General features: G+C 39.9%; 1 protein-coding gene across 1 annotated transcript in view; it reads right to left on the reverse strand.

Moving 5' to 3' along the window:
* Positions 1–1401: 1401 nt before the first annotated feature.
* The window catches only part of LOC122563222 (ubiquinol-cytochrome-c reductase complex assembly factor 2), a 17195-nt gene continuing 1024 nt past the window's right edge, over positions 1402–17572 (reverse strand). The window contains exons 2-4 of the mRNA XM_043716800.1: positions 7361–7435; positions 5426–5495; positions 1402–1651 (exon numbers count right to left, since the gene is read on the reverse strand). Coding sequence (XP_043572735.1) covers positions 1551–1651; positions 5426–5495; positions 7361–7435 — 246 coding nt within the window. The 3' untranslated portion in view covers positions 1402–1550. The remainder of the gene's footprint in view (positions 1652–5425; positions 5496–7360; positions 7436–17572) is intronic.

A 17572-nucleotide genomic window follows, 5' to 3' on the forward strand; every position in this document is an offset into this window, starting at 1 on the left:
TCCCTTGAGCGCGAAGGTTGAGGAGTTACCTCGTTGAGATTTATAAAATCATGAGGGGCATGGATGAGATAAATAGACAAAATCTTTTCCCTGGGGTGGGGTGGTCCAGAACCAGAGGGCATAAGTTTAGGATGAGAGGGGAAAGATATAACAGGGACCTAAGGGGTAACTTTTTCCATGCTAAGGGTGGTGAGTGTATGGAATGTGCTGCCAGAGGAACTGGTGGAGGATGGTACAATTGCAACATTTAAAAGGCATCTGAATGGGTACATGATTGGAAGGGTTTAGAGGGATATGGCCTAAGCGATGGCAAATGGGACTAGATTAGGTTGAGATACCTGGTCAGCATGGACGAGTTGGACTGAAGGGTCTGTTTCCGTGCTGTACAAATCCATGACTCTTCATCAATAGCTGCTTTGGCTGACAGGGCATTGCTAAGATAGTGAAGGTGTTCAATGTTCTCTCAGGCCTCCCTATGGTCTTTGGTGATTAGGATCTACTCCACAATTCTTGGCCAGGTTGGTAGAGGACCTTTGTCTTGCAGATGTTCAGGGTGAGACCTATGCTTTTGTATGCCTCTGTAAAAGTAAAGATGGCCTGGAGTACAGCCTCCGAGATTGCACATACATAAGCATCATCTGCATATTGCAGCTCGATTGCACTGGTTGGGACGACTCTGATTTTGGCTTGAAGACAGCGGAGGCTGATAATTTTCTGCAGTCAAAGACCTGGAGAAAATAGCCTCATACAACCAACTCTTCTCCACAAACCTAGCGATCCTTGGTGACACCGAGTCACAGGATCCCAATAGCTTCTGGTCCACCCTCAAGAACACCATCATCAATATGCTTCGAAATAGTCAATGACCAGCAGGTGCAACTATTACCCAGTAAATTACTTGTATTAATTACCCTGATCCAACAGCAGCATTAGTTACATTTACAAAAAATGCCTACATTTCTCTGCAGAAGAAGCTGAAGTTACAATTACTCTTTTACATGCTTTAAACACAAAACAATTTTGGAAACAAGAAATATAAATCTTGACAGCGCTGGATACCAAGGTTTTGATGTTAGACATTGCTTAGAATTTGCTTACCAAATTAGTCAAATAAACAGGTTGGGCAAACTGCAGAATTCTGTGGTGTAGGGTATGAGATGTTAAAATGGTGTGGTCAGTAATTAGCTTAGTTGCACATTTATCAAAATTTTGAAGTTCAAAAAGTTCAATTCTGTGCTCAGTACATTATCACAAAGATTATTCTATGTTTTGTGGATTTTTAAAAATGTTTCCATTACTTGGGAAACTTGAATATGGCAACATTTTTAAACTTCACAAATTAATCTGGATTCAGAATCAGATTTTAGAAAATGTACCAAATATAATTCAGTCATCCAAATATATATTTTTAACAATTTTTTATTAATTTAACATTTTATTTCCATAAACATCTACACAATTATAAAAAAGGTCTACCTAGAAATGAGATATTTATTATTTAGAAATTGCAGAAAATAAGATTAGGCATTAATGTTTCCAACGTACAACTATTAGACATATTCCTTGGTGGCATCTTCTGGCTTGCCCGTGAACATCTCTCTTATCTTTTTCCACATACCTTTCTTCATTTCTTCCATTTGTTTCATGTTATCTACAAAGAATAAAAGAAGAACCGACAAAGTATTGCTGTCTGGTTATCTTGTGACGAGCATATTTAGTCAATAACACCAACCTAAATAGCATCGTGTATACAGTCAGAGATGTACAGCATGGAAACAGACCCTTCGGCCCAACCCAGCCATGCCAACTAGACATCCCAACCCAATCTTGTCCCACCTGCCAGCACCTAGCCCACATCCCTCCAAACCCTTCCTATTCATATACCTATCCAAATGCCTCTTAAATGTTGCAATTGTACCAGCCTCCACCACATCCTCTGGCAGCTCATTCCATACAGTCAATTAATTTGGCACAGACCAGGAAATGAACCCAGTTCTTGTATATTAACTTATCAACTGCACCAGGGATCCTGGTAAAATTCCAGCCTTGGGCGACTGTGCAAACTCCACACAGACATTCTCCCCGTGTCTGCGTGGGTTTCCTCCCACAGTCCAAAAATGCGCAGGTCAGGTGAATTGGCCATGCTAAATTTTCCATAGTGTTAGGTGCATTAGTCAGAGAGAAATGGATCTGTTGGGGGGGGGGTTACTCTTCAGAGGCTCGGTGTGTACTTGCTGGGGCAAAGGGCCTGTTTCCACACTGTAGGGAATCTAATCTAATCTAATCAAAAAACTGAGTCAGTTGTGTAAGTATTGCATTTCTTTAATATGGCGCAATGAAATTAGAATCTATTAAAATTGTGAGCAAAAATTTACAATTTACACTATGAAGAAAATCTAACCAGAAGTGTTTAAACTCAGCTCATGTCAAACACATAAGTCTTTGAAAACTTACTTAATGCAAATTGGAATAATTGGAGATGGGGGCAGTCCAGTGAAGAATTTTGAACATTGAAGAGGACTTGTATGCATCTTCACAAACATTGCCTAAACGTGCTTTATTTTCAAAGACTTTAATTCAAATCTCAAATTTTCACAAAAACTGAATGTATACTCCAATTTAATTTATTCTATAAACATTCATTCCCCACCAACTTAAATATTGGTTTATAAATATAGTGATTAATTTATGCCAGAAACCTGACATTTATTATATTCTTGAATCTTTACTGGAGTCATGTCGCAATTAATTACATCAGCAACCCATTCAAATTGATGGTGGTATTGGTACATAAATTTTGATCCAGGAGTGCACCACACTTCATATAGGTAAGAACTCCAGCTGAGACATTCAGCATCAATGGCTGAAACGCTCAGTCAGTTTGCATGTGCAAGAAGAGAAATCTAGGACTAAGATGCCTCTCCTCTAAAACTTCAGTTGCCCCAAATGCAGCATCATGAGTACTGCAGCATTCAGAGTAACAATATTTACTTGTAGTTAAACCAACAGGCCCTTTTAATTACTAAGACACTTGCTCATTTGTCTATCTAGGAGGCTTCGCATTCAATGGCACAACCAAAAGTGAATCCCCCATGAACAACACTGTTGTTTATGCTTTGGACTTCTATCAGTTTATGTATGAAAAATACTTTACCCAAGCACTCCTGTTGGTGAGGCAGACAAAGGGACACAATTCAATTTGTGACTCAACTGTTTTATTAACAAAATTTTCCTTGTTAAAAAAACACCATGTGAGAATTTCCAGGCTGTTGAAATCTTTTTCATCACTGATATATGGATGGGTCTCTTTCACGTAGATAAGTTTCACAAATGAGGTGGATCTTCTCAGCTTGCTGCACCATCCTCAGCTGAGTCTTCACTGGCCAATGGCCTGATGAGGTTGGTTAAAACCATTCAATGAGCTTGCATCAACATCCTTCAACTATTGCTATGCTGAGGATGTGCAGGAAGCACAGTTTCAGGCACTGGCTAGAAGTCAAGATGCCTGGAAATCTGATTGAAACTTCTCCAATACACAACCCTTAGGCTGGTTGTAAATGGCTCCCCTGAAATTTTGGGACCTTGGTTTTTACCATTCTCTGTGGCCATTTGTTATTGGCTACTCCACATGGTATCACAAAACAGTTGGAGGTACTGGATACTGGCCCTGACAGATTCCAGGAACAGTACTGAAGAAATGTGCCCCAGAACACATTATGATCCAAGCCAAACTATTTCAGGAGAGCAACACTGGCATCTACCCAAAGTGGAAAAATGGCCAGTTACAACCTGGACACAAAATGCATGACAAATTCAATCCTGACAGTAACTCCACCCACCCACCAAATCAGCATGCTCTCGATCAAAGTAACAGAAAGGTCATCGACAACACTAGCGAGCAATACTTGCTTTGCAATAACCTGCTCATTGACACTCGATTTGAGTTCTGTTAGAGAGCCTCATCTTCCCGACCTCATTACAACCTTGTTACAAATGTGAACAAAATAATTTAATTCCAAAGCTGCAGTGAGATGAACTGCCCTTGGCATATTGGTCACATGTGACCAAGTGTGGCATCAGGGCACCCAAGCTAGCCTAAAGGAGTCATACCTCGCCTAAAGGAAGATGGTTGACGCTGTTAGAGGTCAGTCAATTCAGCGCCAAGACATCTTTGCAGGCATTCCTCAGATGAGCGTCCAAATATTCTTCAACTGATACATGAACCTTAAGATCAGAACTGGGGATATTTGTCGATGACTGCATAATTTCAGCACCATCCACAGCTCCTTAGATACCGAAACAGTCCATGTTCAAATCCAGCAAGATCTGGAGTTACAAGTATAATTTGTACCACACAGCTACCAAGCAATCACCATTTCAAACAAGAGAGAATGTAACCATCATCGTTTGATGTTCATTGGCAGTACTGTCACTGAATTCACCACTATAAATATTCTGAGATTTACCAATGACCAGACAATGAACTGGTCTAGCCATATGAATGTTGTGGCTAAGAATTCTATAGGGAGTAACTCACTTTATTCCCCAAAGACTGCCCAGGTCCCGAGTATGATGGAAAACTCTCCTCTTGCCTGGATGAGTGCAGCTCCATCAACACTCAAAATGCTTGACACTATCCCGGATAAAGCAGTCATTTAATTGATCCCACATCTACAAACATCCAGTCCCTCTACCATCACAGCTCAGTAGCAGTGTGGGCCATCTGTAAGATTAGCAAGGCTTCTTAAATAGCGCTTTCTAAACTTTTGAACACTACCAGAAAAGGAAGAAAGATGGCAGGTGTACTTGGAAGCAAAACCACTTACAAGTTCCCCTCCAAGCTCTCACCATTCTGACTTTGAAGTGTATATATGTACCCATCAGTCCTGCTGGTTAAAAATTTTGGAATTCTCTCCCAACTACATTGTGGGTGTACCTACATACACTGCAGCACTTCATCACCGCCACCTTTTCAAGAGCAATTAGGGTGGGCAATAAATACTGGCACAGCCAGTAACCCCTACATGCCACAAAAAAAGCAAACAAAAAATCTGCCAGTTCTCCTCCAAGTTATACATCATCCTGAAATGATCACTGTTCCCTCACTGCTGCAGCATCAAACTTCTTGAATGTACTTCCTAATAGCACCAAGGGTGTTCCTACACTCCAAGACTACAGTGGTTCATAAGGTCAATTTCTCCACGTCCACACCCCACACAAGAACTAATATTAAAGATACCTGAACCTCAAGTTTCTGGTACACAATTCCAACATACAATTAGTTCAGGGCAAGAGACCAGCTGAATGAAAAGCCTAACTCGTCATATGCTATCATATGCAATGTGCACAATATTACTTTTAACTTGCTCTGATATTTTAAAGGCAGGAATCTTCTATCAAATAGTATAAAGTCTGGAGCAGTTACCTGTTGCAAGAACCATTCGGCACTCTTCCACCGTTACACCAGTAAAGCTTGTGTTTCTGAGACGAGGGTACTGAAAAGAAATAAGTTACTACATTTAAAATTATTTGTTTATGCGCATTTGGACAAAAGCATCCCGATGCCCTGTGATATTCAGAATTTGGACATAACTGACTTTGGATATCTTTGGAAAGAATACTGCAAAAAGTTCAATTTTCATGGGCTGCATGTGTACAGAAGACAGTTCTGATACAAACAACCTTCAGGGAGCAAACAAATTGATAATTACAGGCTATAATTAAATTGCTTGCCAAACCTAATCAAACTCAACTGTACTCAGAATTATTGCAATGGAATTGTTTCAGAAATAAGTGATCAGCTTATACTAGTATTCACTGAAAGTGAAAGTAAAGACTGCAAATGCTGGAGATTAGAGTGGTGCTAGAAATGCATCCGATGTGCAGGAAAATAGAGTTTTCGGGCAGGAACCCTTCATCAGGAATGAAGCTCCTTAGATGCTGCCTGACCTGCTGTGCTTTTCCAGCACCACTCTAATCTTGACTCTAGTATTCATTGAATATCTATTCTCTTTGAAAAATTCTTGTTAAACTTCATTCAAGCACAAGCTAGTACAGTCTTTAGCACGGATAACTATCCAAATATTTTCTGTTAATTTCAATGTACACTTGGCATGGTTATTTTACTTCATTCATGGGATGAGAGTATTGCTCAATGGACCAGCATTTGTTGTCCATGAGAAGCTGGTTGTGAGTTGCCTTGAACTACTGCAGTCCATTTGATGTAGATACACAAACAATGCTATTAGTCAGAGTTCCACGATGTTAACCAAATGACACTGAAGGAATGGCAATATATATCCAAATCAGAATAGTGAAAGGCTTGGAGGGAAACCTGCAAGTGGTGGCATTCCCATGCATCTAGATGGAAGTGGTCAAGGTTTTGAATGGCACTGCTTAAACAGCTTTGGTAAATTTCTGCCATGCATCTTCTAGCTGATACACACTGTTGCTACTGAGCTTCAGTGATGGAGGGACGAGACATAAGGCTAGTTAAGCAGTCTGCTTTATCCTGGATGATGTAGAGTTTGTGTTGCTAGGACTGTATTCATTCAGGCAAGTAAGACTATTCATACTCCTCACTTGTACCTTGCAGATGGTGGACAGGCTTTGAGGAATCAGGAGGTACGTTGTGGACAGTTAGGTTGTCTTAATGAATGGCGGAGAAGGCTTGAGGGACCAAAAGGCCTACACCTGCTCCTACTTCTTTTTATCTGCCTATACAGGATTCCTAACCTCTGACCTGTTCTTGTAACCACAGTACTTACAAGGCTCGGCCTGTTCAATTTCTGCTTAATGGTTGGGGTTGTTAGTAGTGGGGGATTCAATAATGACATTGTTAAATATCCAAACTTGACAGCTAAGAGTCTCTCCTGTTTGAGATAGTCATTGCCTGACATTTGGTGTGAATGTTACATGCCACGCCAAATCTGGATGTGGTCCATGTCTTTTATCTGAGCAGTCTCGAATGGTGCTGACCATTGCCCATTGTATATCGCCACTTCTGACCCTGTACCTTCATCACAGTCATTCATCGATCAGTGGAAGATGTTTGCATCTAGGACACTGGGATATTTACCATCATAGCAAACAAAACAAAATGCTTAAGAATTTGATATGTTGTGACAAGAATTGAAGTTTCTGAAAAGTATTGGGTTTCAACAACTTTTCATTTTAGTCATCCAGATTTGGGATATTCCATCCAACTGCTCTTCTTTCTCCCTCTAATTATTTCAATCTAAGCCGATTTCTGTCGAGTTGAGCTTCTAGAATGGAATGCTTGTCTTAGCCCATTTTGATTCAGCAATATGGTTCATGTGCAAATACAAGAGGAAGGACAAAGATGTCAAAGCATCAATACCTTGTTTTTGTAATAACCAGAATTAATTCTGGCTAAACTTTCATACATCCGGTCACATTTCTCTGGATCTGCAATCTAAACACAAAATGTTTAAACAAATATTACAAAAAGTCAAAAATCATGAAAGCTAATGGTGGTAGACAAATCCTTTAGGGATCTCTGGCCCAAATATTTCCACGAAGACAGGAAGGGGTCTCAGGTAGGAAATCTGGAAGCTTATTTTCTTCTTTAAACCAAATTTCCATCTAACAGCCAGCCTGATTATCTGGTGAATTTCCATTGAGATGGGCAGAAATTGGCACAAGGATGTAGCCAGGAAGACAGAGAGAGAGAGAGAGATTTTGCTACTCAGGAATAAGTTCGCGATTTGCAAGATAGAAGGTGGAAAGAGTGATATCAATTTAGAGTGAGGGATACTCAAAAATAGTGACTGGCAGACCCTACTAACCTAAATTCAGCAAGATAAAATCACACAATCATGATACATAGTCGCAACCTTGGCCCCTCAAGCTCAAGATTCTCACTCCTAAATGATTTATTTAACTAACAGTATTGCCTATTTAGTAAAATAGTGAGCTCAGAATTACGAATATTGGGCTCAATTTCTTCTACATAATCACAGATTTAATCTACTGTTGAGATCTCCTTATTCTCAAATACGTGCTTTATAACTGCAACCAGCAACATGGAATCAATTGCCTTATGTATGACGACGACATCAGATTTATCTGTCCCCTCACACACAATCTTTTTGACAAAGCATTAACAAGGCTAAGGAGTTTTTTTTAACCTTTTTCATGCAACGCAGAGCACTGCCACTAATGTTTCCCCTCTTTGGTCATTGTACAGTGATCCAAACTTTTCTAACTTCAAGCTCATTTTCCAATCCTATATCATACAATTTCCATAATTGAAGTTTCCTTCCAACTGTGTAAGACTAGCGTTTCCATCTTTTTCCTCAGCCCATAAAACTCTTAAAATAGTCTTCTATTCTCACCTCAAAACCAGTTCTGCCAGTGTTTTCCTGGAATACTGCAATCTTCAATTTATTCCAAATTCTGGTTCCTGTATCCTATCCTGCACTAGTTATCAATCTTCCCAATCTCCTCACTTTTTCACATTAGACCTTAACCCTGTCATCTCAAAATTAAAAATTCTAGACTTGTTTTAAAGTACCTTCATTACCCCATCCATTTCCAACTCTAATTCAACCAGCTCTACAACTTTCCACCTTTCCACTTTATTCTTTTGAATTAATGCTATAATGCACCACTTTCAAAAACAAATGATTGTATGCAATGCCTTCAACTGCTTAGACCCAACATTAACATTTTGAACTCACTTCATACTTTACAATCCTTTTCAAAGTTACACCTTTAGCTAGGATTTTATTCAGCTCATTTAATATTTCATGTCCTTTTTAACTTAAGCTTGAGGGAAGCAAGTTGAGACGTTTGACTAAAAGACTCAAATACAGGTAGTTCTCCTATAAAGCCGTAGTTGGGTTCCAGCGAAACCTCACTTAATAGAAATAATGGGGCCTATGGGAAAAGTGGCCTTAGGGTAGACCAGCAAAAATAACACAATTGCTCAAAAATCACCCAAAAGTCTAATGAGAAGTATAGCATAGCCTGAATGAAGGTTAAAATCATATTGATTAACAAAACAAAAATAAATTTAACACTATTACTTAATACTTAACAATATAAGAAAGCTGCTCTCTGCAAAGTACCTCTCTCAGAAAGCTGCTCTGTCCAGCAGCTCACATCGATGAATGTGCAGAATGGCATGAAAACCGGCGTTGACATTGCGCATGCGCTGAATAGCACGGAGACTTCGATGTGGACATCAGCGCATGTGCAGAATAGTACACATCACAAATGTGCGGAATGGCACCGATATCAGCACATAAGTAGAATGAAGCACGCAAACCAATCCCCGTTGGAATCATGCTATTGCGAACAGAGGTAAGCATTCTTGAAAATACCATTCCTTAATTCTTCAGTGACATTACAGCCAAATCGCGCTGCCAAAATGTGCATTATCCTAGAGCTACCTTAGGAGCAATTTGCTACATGGCCCCAAAATTGCTCCACCAACGAATAAGCTCAAAGCTTGTCTGCCCCACATTAGAGGACTTGGCAGGACAAGTTCTATGTTCTAAGATGTCGAAATATTGTTTCTTCTTGTGGGAGAGTTAAGGACACAACTCAGAATAAGAGGTCACACATTTAAGAGAGATTAGGAGGAATGCTCTCACAAAGTTGTGAATCTGTGGAATTCTTTTTTTAAACCACAGAGCTGTTGAGGCTGAATCATTAAATACATTCAAGGCTGAGAGATGTTTTAATTAGTGAGAGAATTCACATTATGTGGAAAAGGAAGGAACGTGCAGCTGTCAATTATCGGTTCAGCCATGATCTCCTGAACTGACATTGCAGACTCTGAGCTGAATGGCCTACTTCTGCTCTTATGGTCGTATTAACTCAACTTTCCTGACTGATTGTCTTATCTCTTTATTCCCTTTAGAGTTGAAAACTCTAGTGATGTAAGCCTTGAATATTTCAATAACTAAGTCTTCATAACTCTGGGGCAGAGGAATTCCAAAATTTCACAATTCTCTCAAGTGGAGAAATTCTCATTTTGACCTTGAGTTATGGCTTCTTGTTCAAGGTTCTCCAGACTGGAACATTAGACACTACAGCAAAGGTCATACATAAAGGCAAGTTTGTTTCTCAACTTAAAAGGATGATCAGATAAAAATTTCAGATAAAAAGTGAACGCAGAATTGGCAGGAAGTTAAAAATATAAACAAGTATGCTGCTCATAAATCTAGGCCGATACTTCAGAGCAATACTGTGGTATTGCTGCACTGTCTGATCATCGTTCAATTGAGACATTAACAAGTCTGATTGTTCCGAGTATTTAGGTAGATGCTAAAATTTCCACAGTAGTCCTTATACCCGTGTGCTAGTGAATATTTCCAACATATCAACCTAAACGTTGACTGATTGTTCATCTAACTCACTGCTTTTGAAATTTAAGGCAGCTAGTCCCTTTCATTAACAGGGAATCAATAATGCTATATTGTCTGCATCCACTGGCAGGGCTATATTTATTGTCCATCCCTGGCTACCCAACAGTAACAATCAAACACCATCTGGAATCTCACAGACCAGACCAGATACAGCTTGCATGTTTCTCCCTGAAATGTGTTAGTGGACCATCTGGTAATTTTATTTTTTAATACAATCTGGCAGCTCCCAATCATGTGTTTTTTTCTGCTGAGAGCCTGTATGTTAGCTACATTTCTATATTCAAGTTCACAAATATATCATAAATATCACAGAATCCCTACAGTGTGAAAATAGGTCATTTGCCCAAAAGTTCAACACAGACTTGCCAAAGAGTAACCTACCCAAACCTATTCCTGTACTACTCTACACTTCCTTTGACTAATGCACCTAGCCTACACATCCCTAAATATGATGCAATTTAGCATGGCCAATTCACCTAACCTACATATCTTTGGACTGTAGGAGGAAATGGGAGCACCCAGAGGAAACCCACGCTGACACAGGGAGAATGTGCAAACTCCACACAGACAGTTGGCCAAGGCTGGAATCGAACCCAGGTATCTGGTACTGTGAGGCAGCACTGCTATCCACTGAGTCACTTTGTCGCCCCTATCGTTGGATTTAGACTGTCAAACTCCAATAATTACCAGGCTTTCATAACTCCCATTAGTTAACAACTGCATTTAGTTAAAATAAGTGAACAGTAAGTCCAAGTCTTTTAAGCTATGAAATCCTTTCCATTGTTAACTGATCAAAATAGTATACATTATGTAGTTTTAAATTCAAAGTACTGCAGTGAATTTTTTGGTAAATTGTAAAGAAGATACAGGACAACATGCATTTGAAATTTTTAAAAAGCCAGCTTTTTATAGCTCCACTTGTTTTTCAACTGAATTCTCTAAACTGATCAAATACACAGATTCTGTACCATTTTGATACTGTGTTAATTGAAACTTAATTAAAGAAGGAAATTAAAAATTCTGGCACAGAAATGCAGCCACTGTGGAATTTAATTGCGCTATGCAATATGTACCATTACCAAATAAAACTGGAAGAGACAGTAGGTAACCCAGTGAGCAATTGGAAACAATTAAAATTAGGATGAAACCATGGTGGTAAATAGTCCACATACTTTCTTTCCACCAAGATTCCAAATGCTAAGATCGTCAAATACAATAGTTATTGGGATACAGAGAAACAAATATAAACAGCAGAGAAGTAGTTTTCTAAGAACCAAAAAGTTAACATTGACTTTACAATAACTGGGGAATTGACAGCAAGATACTGAAAGAAATAAATTAGTGAAGAAACATGCAATTTCAGCAGAGAAAAAAAGTGACTTGCAATCCAAAAACCCTAGGGCGTCTGAAATACCGTTCTCCTGAAATGGATTGCAAAAAAATGCTGAAAATGTCAAACTAGAAACAAGGATATCCGTTCTGCTTGAGATCAGAAATATAATACTTGTGGAGAATAGGATCATTTCTTCGCCAAGTGTCTGAAGCTCAGAAATTGAACAAAGACAAACGGTAGTTACAAAGCTGTTTGCAACTCAGGTTCTGTTCGCTCAAAGGAATTTGTTGAAATTGTAAAAGGCCAAATGATAAATTATAAGCCATTATTCATAATAATAAGAAAGTCAGACTTCAGCTAGACGGTCATTCTTGCTACTCCCACTGTTTTACTTGGGAATGAAAAACAGACTATTAGTTTGCTAGTTCCTAGGTTCTCATGATGGTCCAAATATCAGAACATTAACATTGTAACATTTCACTGCTCTTGTTCCACAAAACAAAGTTAAGCTAGTTGGGACAGAATCAATGTTAGAAATCACAGAACAACAAAAAGAACACCTTGACTAAGTCCACCAGATGTACACATTTTGGCTTCTGGAGTCAGCTAGCAAAATTAAATATAAATGTTAGATAATATTTTTACAATAAGATCACCATATTTCAGAAACATTAAGTATAGACAAGGAAAAATGTTACGAGGCATTGCATTTTCAAAGTAGCTCCAACTGCAATCTAAGCAACTATATTGAAAGGTAGTAAATTAGAATGTCCATGCAGTAGTCTGTGCCTCAACTTATTAATTTTTCTCAACGGCCATCAGAAACATCTGCTAATGTATTGATAAGAGTCAAGCAAGCAAGGTGCTAATGTTAGGAAAGATCTTGTAACAGTCTCTTTCAGGGCTCATGTGGCACAGTGACACTGCCCTTACTTCTGAGTATCCTGGATCCAAGTCCCACCTGCTCCAAAGATGCATCTCTGAACAGGATGATTGGAAAATGTCTGTAACAGTCTCTTTCACAAGGGACAAAGTATTTGATAAACTAATAGCACTAAGGGGAGACAAGTCGCCAGGACCTGATGGCTTACATTCAAGAGTTTTAAAGAAAGTGGCTGCTAAAGACAGTGGAGGCATTTGGCAAAATAATCCAGAGACTCACTAGATATTTGGGTAGGGCTCCAGCTAATTGAAAAACTGCTAATGTGACTCTCCTGCTTAAAAAGGGAAAGCGAAAACAGAAAAATATACATTAGTTCACCGAACATCTAGGACAAGGAAATTGTTAGAATTCATTAAGAAAGAAATAGTGGGACATTTAGGAAAGCTTAATGTGGTCAAAGAGTCAAATTTGTTCGAGTGTGGGAAATCATGTTTAACAAATTGGCTAGAATTCTTTGAGGACATAACAAGTTCATAATGGGAGACCAGCAGATGTATTAAATTTTCAGGAATCATTTGACAAGGTGCCACATAAAGACTTTGCAGAAAATTGGAACTCAGTATTCAAAGCAATGTATTAGCAGAGCGAGGACTGTTTAACACCCAGAAGAGAATTGGGATAAATGAGTCTTTTTTCAAAAAAGATATAGTGATTTACAACAAGTATCAATCCTAGAACCTCAATTAGTTACATCTATATTAATTGCTTGACGGAGAGGGCAGAGTACATTGTATCCAAATTTGCTGATGATAGAAAAATAGGTGGGAGGACATGTTATGATAAGGATATAAGAAATCTGCAAAACAATCTGGGTAGTTTGAACGAGTGGGCAGAAACTTGGCAAATGGGATTTAATATGGGAAAGTAAGAGTCATGCACTTTGGGAGGAACAATCAAAAGGCAGACCATTATTTAAATGGTCTTCAAAGAAAATGCAGCACACAGGGATCTGGGTGTTCTTGTGCATGTCACAAAAAGTTAACATGCAGGTGCAGCAAGTGATTAAAGAGGCCAGTGTAATTTTGGCCTTTATTACCAGGGATTGGAGTTTAAAAGGAAGAAACTCCTGTCATGTTTTCCATAATGCATGTTGCCTAACCCTCGTAATTTGGAACAGATCTGTCAACTGTCATTTTAATCTTTTCTGTTCTCAGGAAAAGGCCTTCAGTTTCTCTTTTGTGGCGCTTCCCAAGCTCTTGCCTACTGTGACCCCAGTTGAAGTTTGAAAATGCTGGCATTCTTTGGTGAGAACGATGAGAGTGGTAGGTAGTGAGGCAGAAGCATATACCTGTGAGAGTTGGAGGGGGTGAGGGGGGGGCAGAAGGGGAGTCAAACTCCACATTGACCATTGCTACCTCAGAGCTCATGGCCCAAAATCTCAGCTAATTTGGGGTCCTGGTACCTAATTTGAGAAGTTCTGGCACGGTGGCTCAGTGGTTAGCACTGCTGCCTCATAGCACCAGTGCCCCCAGGTTCAATTCCAGCCTCGGGCGACTGTCTGTGGTTTGCACATTCTCCCCCTGTCTGTGTGGGTTTCCTCCAGGTGCTCCGGTTTCTTTCCACAGTCCAAATATGTGCAGGCCAGGTGAATTGGCCATGCCAAATTGCTCATAGTCAGAGGGAAATGGGTCTGGGTGGGTTACTCTTCGGAGGGTCGGTATGGACTGGTTAGGCCGAAGGGCCTGCTTCCACACTGTAGGGAATCTAATCTAATCTAATCTAATCTAAACAACTGTCCAGGTGCTGGTGAGGCCACACCTGGAGTATTTATGTACAGTTTTGGTTGCGTGTTTGAAAAGGGATAAACTGGCATTGAAGATTCACTCAATTGATTCCGAGGATGACTGGGTTGGCTTATCAACAACAGCTATTCAGATTATACCTTTATTTACTACAGTTCAGAATAATGATTGGTGATCTTACTGAAACAAGATTCTGAGGGAGTTTGACAAGGCAAATATTAAAAAGAGATTTCCACTCACTAGGAGACTAGATAGAATAAGGGGACATTCATTTAAAACTGAGATGCAAAGGAATTATTCCCCTGGAATTTTCTATCTGAGGAAGATTTGTGGTGGTTAGGTCTCAAAGTATTTAAAGAACAGGTAAACCTGAAGTAACAAAGAAAGAAATCATTCAACGCTGCATTGGCAAATGACAGGCTTTTATATAGAATCACAGAGATGTACAGCATGGAAACAGATCCTTCAGTCCAACCCGTCCATGCCGACCTGATATCCTAAACCAATCTAGTCCCATCTGCAAGCACCTAGCCCATATCGCTCCAAACCCTTCCTATTCATATACCTATCAAATGTCTTTTCTATGTTGCAATTGTACCAGCCTCCACCACTTCCTCTTGCAGCTCATTCCATACACGTACTACCTTCTGCATGAAAAGGTTGCCCCTTAGGTTCCTTTTCTATCTTTCCCCCTCACCCTAAACCTATGCCCTCTAGTTCTAGTCTTCCCCACCCCAGGGAAAAGACTTTGTCTATTTATTCTATCCATGCCCCTCATAATTTTGTAAACCTACATGACCTCCCTACTCCTGTACTCAATAATCTGACCAATAAAAGAAAGCATACCAAACACCTTATCCTATCTATCTGCGACTCCACTTTCAAGGAGCTATGAACCTGCACTCCAAGGTCACTTTGTTCAGCAACACTCTCTAGGACCTAAAGTGTACAATTCCTGCTAAGATCTGCTTTCCCAAGATGCAGCGCCTCACATTTATCTGAATTACAATCTATCTTCCACTTCGCAGCCCATTGGCCCATCTGATCAAGATACTGTTGTAATCTGAGATATCCTTCTTCGCTGCCCTTTACACCTCCAATTTTGGTGTCATCTGCAAACTTACGAACTGTACCCCTTATGCTCGCATCCAAATCATTTATGTAAATAACAAGAAGTAGAGGACAAGCACTGATATTTGTGGCACTCCACTGGTCACAGGCCTCCAGTCTGTAAAGCAACCCTCTACCACCGTACCTTTGAGGCAGTTCTGAATCCAAATGGTGAGTTCTCCCTGTATTCCGTGAGATCTAACCTTGCTAACCAGTCCACCATGAGGGACCTTGTTGAATGCCTTACTGAAGTCCATATATAATACGTCCACCATTCTGTCCTCATCAATCCTCTTTGTTACTTCTTCAAAAAACTCAATCAAGTTAGAGGGAGACACGATTTCCCATGCACAAAGCCATGTTGACTATCCGTGATCAGTTCTTGCCTTTCCAAATAAGTGTAAATCTTGTCCCTCAGGATTCCCTCAAACAATTTGCCCACCACCAATGTCAGGTTCACCGGTCTATAGTTCCCTGGCTTAGCCTTACCACCTTTCTTAAATAGTGGCACCACTGTAGCCAACCTCCCGTCTTCCAGCACCTTGTCTATGGCTATCAATGACAAATATCTCAGCAAGGTGTCCAGCAATCACTTCCCTAGCTTCCCACACACTTCTAGGGTACACCTGATCATGACCCAGGCATTTATGTATTTTAAGATGGCCAGCACCTCCTCTTCTGTAATCTGGACATTTTTCAAGATGTCACTATTTATTTCCTCACATTCTATATCTTGCATATCCTTCTCCACAATAAACAGTGATGCAAAATACTCATTTCTTATCTCCTCCATCTCCTGCGGTTCCACATGTAGGCAGCCTTGCTGAACTTTAAGAAGCTCTATTCTCTCCCCAGTTATCCTTTTGCCCTTAATGTATTTGTCAGATCCCTCTGGATTCTCCTTAATCCTTTTTCCAAAGCTATTTCATGCCTCCTTTTTACCCTCCTGATTTCCCTCTAAAGTATACTCCTACTACCTTTATACTATTTAGGGATTCACTCAATCTCTGCTGTCTATGCCTACATATGTCTCCTCCTTTTTCTTGATCAAAACCTTGTCATCCAGCATTCCCTACACCTACCAGCCTCTGGACTCTCATTATGTCATTTTTGAATACTTCCCATTTTCCAGCCATCCCTTTACATGTGAATATCTGCCCCCAAACAACTTTTGAAAGTATCTTTTCAGGGAAAACAAACAGTTGCTTGAATCAGAGGAAGGTCAAGTTGCAGAAAGAGAGAAGATAGCAGGATATTTAAAATTGCACATCGTGTGAGCAAAGGGCCAGAACAGACATTAAAGCTAAATGATCTCTGCTGTGATCCCCATAGACATGCAAGTTTTAAAAAGAAATTTAAATTTCTAGTTAATACTAAGAAGGATGTTATGTCAAGATTCCATTATAAAGCATTTACAGAAAACAGCAGCATAAAAACATGACTGAAAAAAACACTGTAGCAAGTTATACTTTAAAGCACAGAATGGACAATCTCTTTGTTCCACATATCCTTTACAAAGAGAAAACGTGAGGACTGCAGATGCTGAAGATCAGAGTAGATCAGATTCTCCTGCTCCTCGGATGCTGCCTGACCTGCTGTGCTTTTCCAGCATCATATCCTTTACACAGGCATTCAATTCCCCAGAATCAACTAGAGTGATTCTTGGATCCCAAGGTGTACACTTGTTTTTTCTTCCCAGTTGTAATTTACAATTTTAGAACAGCCCTCTAAACCAGAGATTTTATTTTCCTAACCCAAGTTCGGTGACTCTTCCAGCCTTGTTTCAGCTCCCTAATTTAGTTTTGTTAATTCATATCTGAGGTTCCATCTGCATTCCTGCACGGCTAAGTATTGAGACTTTTTTGGTCTCAAATTGCGCATTCATTCCGAAATCAAAGATGACTCAAAACACTGTGACATTCCAAGAAAGCCTCCATTACAGTTCTGTACATCCACTCCTCGTCTGAACCCAACCCATTTTCCCACCGCCACCTACTCCCCCCAATTTCCCCACCTCCGCCCGCACCCCCCACTTGCCCCACCTCCG

The sequence above is a fragment of the Chiloscyllium plagiosum genome, chromosome 26 (assembly GCF_004010195.1).
Source record: "Chiloscyllium plagiosum isolate BGI_BamShark_2017 chromosome 26, ASM401019v2, whole genome shotgun sequence".
Taxonomy (NCBI): Eukaryota; Metazoa; Chordata; class Chondrichthyes; order Orectolobiformes; family Hemiscylliidae; genus Chiloscyllium; species Chiloscyllium plagiosum.